The sequence below is a fragment of the Microtus oregoni genome, unplaced genomic scaffold (assembly GCF_018167655.1).
Source record: "Microtus oregoni isolate MIOR12 unplaced genomic scaffold, Mior012 000033F_ref0000390, whole genome shotgun sequence".
Classification (NCBI taxonomy): Eukaryota; Metazoa; Chordata; class Mammalia; order Rodentia; family Cricetidae; genus Microtus; species Microtus oregoni.
Window position 1 is genome coordinate 28,004,745 of NW_024543092.1, and position 6,157 is coordinate 28,010,901.

Sequence of the window (6,157 nt, forward strand, 5' to 3'; positions counted from 1 at the left end):
ATGAAATTTCCCTTAACAAAGAGACTATTTCTAATTGATACACACTGGAAAATGGAAAAAGTTCTTTTTTGCTTTGTTTTTCCCCAATTGAGTTGTCCCTGAGTATATCAAACAAATTCCAATGTAGGCCCCATTACCAGGAGTAGTTGTCCAACTCTAAATGGACTTCATGTTTCTTTGTAAGCTTTTTGTTTATTTTTGGCATCTTTGTCTTATTTTTGGGTTGTTTGTTTGTTTTGTCTTGATTTGGATTTTCAAGTTTGGAGATAGAGATAGAGAGAGACGAAGAACATGAAGAGTTGAGTGGAAAAAGAGGACAGAAGTTCTGTGAGGAGGTGGAAACAGGAAAGAATATGTTCAAAATAAATTGTATATAAAAAAAAGAAAAATAGAAAGTAGATAGGAGGCCAGAAGAGGACTGAGAGGAAGGGAATGAACCAAAATACAACACTGTAAAACATTACTTCATATGTTACCAAATACATGAAACAATATAAAAAGAAAAACAGAAAATAAATTCTTAACATGGTATCATTTGATGAAGGTGACCTGAATCATTTCATATGTAAGGGTATCTACACAATCTGACATGTGCCGTACTTCCCAAATGTGTAGTGTAATCTCAGAACAGTTAAACTAATTTAATTTTACTGTGAAGAAGAAAAGTTTTATTTTCTCATTTACTGTTTCCAGAAGCTGAGGAGAGTTGAAAAGACCAACTCAAAAATTCGCCCTAAACCTAAGAAATATCTATAAACCCATTATACGTGCATATGACTGTGGCCATCCATAAGGCTGTTTTGTGTGCCTATGATATTTATAGAGGAAGACAGGCTAGCAGCTTTCAGGTGGTTTATGATGAACCTTTTGTGTTATAATCACTCAAATTCTCTTTTTTCACTTTTTCATAGAACAATAGAATGATTTCTTTCAGAGGGTCACCATATAAAAATTATTTACAAATCCTGTCAGAATATAACGTTCATCACTAAACCTACTTTTTTTGAAGGCAATTTCCATTTATTTCTAAAATTTGCTAAAAAACCCTTATCATCATGTAATTTATAAAATTAAATAACTAGTAACATTTTAAATTAGCACTGAAATTGGTTATACAAGACAACTATCATTTTTTAACCTTGAATAATTTGAATACACAATTTCTTACTATTTCTTACAATTTCTTACAATTGCACAGTGAAATATTTGTTACTAATTAGTATCCACATTCTTATATTTGCTACTTATGAATGAGCAAAGCTTTGAACAGTTCAAAGATTACTTGTTCTCCTGGATAATAAGGCACTTTAATAGTTGTGCAGTATTTTAATTTTACATCCTAGAATAATACAAATTAATTTTGTTTCTCTCCTGAAAATGTCTTTTGACACCAAACCTTCTTCATGGCGTTCTTCATCTCTGTATTCCTTAGGGTGTAGATGAGGGGGTTGAACATAGGAGCAAGAATGGTGTAAAATAGGGCAAAGATTTTGTCTTCAGGGAAAGTGGTAGGAGGTCTAAGGTAGGCAAAGATGGAGGGCCCAAAGAATAAAATAACCACAGTGATGTGAGATCCACAGGTAGAAAGAGCTTTGCGTCTTCCTTCTACTGAGTGGTTCCTTAACGTGAACAGTATAACCACATATGAACCAAACAGGAGAACAAAGGTTACCAAAGCAATTAGTCCTGAATTGGCAACCACAAGGACACCAGTGATATAGGTGTCAGTACAGGCAACTTTCAGTAAAGGGAAAATGTCACAGTAGTAGTTGTCAATTTCATTGGGGCCACAGAAGGGCAAACATATTAACATAAAAACCTGGGAAAAGGAGTGGAAAGCTCCACCAACCCAGGAAACCCAGATTAAGACATGGCACCTGGGTCTGCTCATGATGACCATGTAGTGTAGAGGTCTACAGATGGCCACACAACGGTCGAAGGCCATGGTTGTCAGGATTAAGACTTCAATAATTCCGAAGAAGTGCATAGCAAAGACCTGTAGCATGCATTTTTCATAGGTGATGGTTTTTCTTCTCACTAACATATCCCCAATCAATTTGGGTGTCACACAGGATGTATAGCAGATGTCCATGGAAGATAGGTGACTCAGGAAATAGTACATTGGTTGGTTGAACAAAGAACTGCATCTAATTGAGATAAGGATCAGCAGATTCCCAGACAAGATAGCGAGGTAACAGAATGAGAAGAACAAGAAGAAAAACACTTGTATGTTCTGCTTAGAAGACAGACCCATGAGAATGAATTCTGATATATTTCTCTGGCATTCCATTTGCATTTAGTCTGTGCTAGAATAATTGAGTACCTATGGGAAAAGTATGTAAGTAAAATATTTCCAGTGTGATCACAGCTATGTCAGCATCATAAACAAGTATTGGATACTACTGTAAAAAACATAGAAGAAAACCTATAAATCATTTAAAATTGCCTTAGTATTTGGAAATTAAATTTGATGTTTTAAACAGTTCTTTATCAATTTTCCCTAACATTTTGTCTTATTAGTAGTATCAAAATAATCTTATCTGTTAAAATATAAATTATAATTACTATTTTCCCCATAAAAATAAAATGTGCTATTGCTGTATACAAAATTTTGAAACAAGAAAATAATTTATTATAGGGAATATATTTAATTTTTGTTTTAAGTTGTATGTTTGATTTGAAACAATGATGAATTCTAGGACTATATTCTCTCTCCAACATGAAATAGAATAGCTACCTGAACTTTTTTTGTAGGAATATATTTATGTTTGTAAGTTTAAAATTTTTAAATGTGAATTATCTCACTGATAGGAAGTATTCCAATAAAACATGGTATCAGAAATGTCAAGAGATGAGAATTAACTATTGTAGTTAAAGATAGTTAGGGTAAAATATAGTTAAATTTTCATTGTTGATACTTTGAAAAGAAAGAAAATTTCCTTGTATTTCTCACGTATACTTTAGTATAATATATTATCATTAAGTAAACTCTAGAGGCTGTAAACACATTAGGAAAAGTGGTGGAAACTCACAGATAATTTAAAATCTATAGAATGTATGCATAAACAACAACTTGAAAAGTTGATAGTACATAGTCTAAGTGCAAACTGTGTGATAAAAATATCTCTTAGCTTGTATTTATTTCAGGACTCATTTGTGCATTCATAGTATGCTATTGAATATTTTATATATCTGTGTGTGAATATATTAATATATTATAATAAGTGTTATTATTTTCTATTACCCAGCAACAATTCATGTAAAAATATTAGAATGGAAGGAAGCACACACTCCTCCATCTGGCTCTACAGGCAAAAGTTAAATAGCATCTAGAAGGAATTTGTACGTGAAACCTAAATTGCTAATTTATTAATCATGAAGAACTATTCATTGCAAATCATGCAAGGAGTATTGATGCACAGTTTCCATATGTTACAAATTGACTAATATTTATTTTGCAACTATCTAAGCCTTAAAAAGGGAAGATTTATATATCATTATGTAGAACATTTAACTAAAATTTTAATTTTAGCTCTTTTATATTAACATTAACAATGGAAAGTCTGAAATTAGTCACATTCTGGGAATATCTCCCTAACAATTCTTTGTCTACCATTTAACCACAGAATTAACTCAAAATAAAATGTGTGCAAGATATAGAACCTCAGAAAATTATATCAATGTCTTATATCTTTAAGTTTGTTGGATCAAATTTATAGTTGATATTTTTTGTTTTATTTGTGGAGTTAATGTGTTCCAGAGGACAAGCAAATAAAATGTCTAGAAATTAGAATAACTTACAAATAAAAACACTACCCTAAGTCCATTGGTTCAATTATTTATGTTAGCACCAAAGTTAATAACTTAATAATAACAAAATAAACATTAAATACCTATAGTGGCAGTAGTATGAAAATTACCTGCACATGAATTACAGATGCTCTTCAGATTAGATTTTTATTACTCTTTATAACACATCTGCCATTCTCAGTAGTTCATTTTGCTGACTTTGCTTGACATAAATACCTGAAATAAAAAGATAATTAAACAGTCTAACAAATGCAAATTCTTAAAAATTGTCAAGATTCATTTATTTTTTCATATGTAAAATTCCACTGATATATAGGAAGAATAAGATTTAAATAGTTATTAGTTCATACTGCTGTATTATTCAGTCTAGAAGGAAATAATCCTGTATTTTAAAAACTGTTAATCCTTTATATTTACATCTACAGAAGAATAATGAGAATATTTTGAAAATACCGTTCACATATATTCACCAATATATAGCTAGCTCTGTAAGTATACAAGAACCAAGTATAAACAAAATATATCATACCACCTTTATATTTGAATGCAAGGCTACCACTTTCTTCATGAGCTTTCCTTAAGTGATGTTTACAGTGCAGCACCACTCAGTTGTCCAACTTGGTACTCTTCTCTCTGGCCTCTTGTGAATTTTGAGGCTGCTATTTACTTTCCTCCTCTCTAGTAACTACTCTCTGAGCACTGTGTCCCTAGAGGCCACTATAATCGTTGAGATTCACAGAGCCTCAAGGACTTTTCACTTGTTTGAATAATATTCTCTAAAGAACATGAAGAACGCTTGAGAATCACTGAAGGAACATTGATTTTCCTTTGGAGGAGTTCTTGATTTTGACAAGGAGAGATCAAGATGAGAGAGAGAGCGGGGACGGGGGGAGGTTCCTGTGTATCCAAAAGAAAGATAGAGAAAAAGACTTCAGAATGCTATCAAGAAGTATCAGAAAGGGATATACAGACACACGACAGTCTTTTATGAGTTCTGTAATTTGGATCTGGATATTTCTGACCAGCTGTCACAGAACAGCAATGGGCTTCACTGATTTTTCTTTTTGACTTAAAGATTAAAAGAAATGCATGATCCAATATAAAGATGGAGTACAGATCTAAACAGAGAATGCTCAACAGAGGAATGGAAAATGATTGAAAAACACTTAAGGAAATGTTCAACATCCTTAGCCATCAGAGAAATGTAAATCAAAACAATTCTGAGATTCCATCTTACACCTGTAAGAATGGCCAGGATCAAAAACACTGATGACAACTTATGCTGGAGAGGATGTGGGACAAAAGGAGCACTCCTCCATTGCTGGTGGGAGTGCAAACTGGTACAGCCCCTTTGGATGTCAGTGTGGCGATTTCTCAGAAAATTAGGAAACATCCTTCCTCAAGACCCAGCAATACCCAAGGGATGCTCAATAGTGCCACAAGAACATGTGCTCGACCATGTTCATAGCAGCATTGCTTGTCATAGCCAGAACATGGAAACAACCTAAATGTCCCTCGACTGAAGAATGGATAAGGAAAATGTAGTACATTTACACAATGGAGTACTACACGGCAGAAAAAAAAAATAATGGCATCTTGAAATTTGCAGGCAAATGGATGGAGCTAGGAAACATCATATTGAGTGAGGTAACCTGGACCCAGAAAGACAATTATCATATGTACTCACTCATAAGTGGTTTTTAGGCATAAACAAAGAAAACCAGCCTACAATTCACCATCCCAGAAAACTAGACAACAATGAGGACTCTAAGAGAGACATATTAAATCTAATCTACATGGAGATTAGAAAAAGAAACATCTCCTGAGGAAATTGGGAGCATGGGGAAAGGAAGGGAGGGGAGGGGAAAACCGGTATAGCTCAATAAAATCAGTATATAAAGAAAATCAATAAAGATGGAAAAATAATAAAAAGGAGATATGCATGTTAAAATTATTATGCACCACCATTCCAATGATTACTGAGATGATCAAAATTTATTTGGGGAAGTAGTAGATGATGAAAAAAGTCAATAACGTGTGTGTGTGTGTGTGTGTGTGTGTGTGTGTGTGTGTGTCTGTGTGTATAGTTGTTACAATTTTAATATTGTGTTCACTGTTGGCTCACTGTTGATGGTGTGTGCTAACCAATTGGCACTCTTTTTTATGGATACCTTGTTTTTAATTTTTTTTACTTGTATACTCTCATTTTTTTTCAAGGGTGGAGAGAACAAAAAATTGATTGGGTAGGCAGGTAAGGAGTTCTGGAAGGAATTGAGAAAGGAAAAAATTAAATATAAAACAAATATAAAATATAAATTTAAATATAAATTAAATTATATTCTATGGG

General features: G+C 33.0%; 1 protein-coding gene across 1 annotated transcript; it reads right to left on the reverse strand.

The window, feature by feature from the left end:
* Nucleotides 1-1,354: 1,354 nt before the first annotated feature.
* On the reverse strand, nt 1,355-2,290 carry LOC121466581 (olfactory receptor 4P4-like). Its single transcript, XM_041680362.1, has one exon. The coding sequence runs from the start codon at nt 2,288-2,290 to the stop codon at nt 1,355-1,357; it is 936 nt and encodes a 311-aa protein (XP_041536296.1).
* Nucleotides 2,291-6,157: the final 3,867 nt, after the last annotated feature.

Bases quoted from the DNA above. Each gene is read 5' to 3' on its own strand.
- LOC121466581 (XM_041680362.1), bottom strand. From the start codon at position 2,290: ATGGAATGCCAGAGAAATATATCAGAATTCATTCTCATGGGTCTGTCT.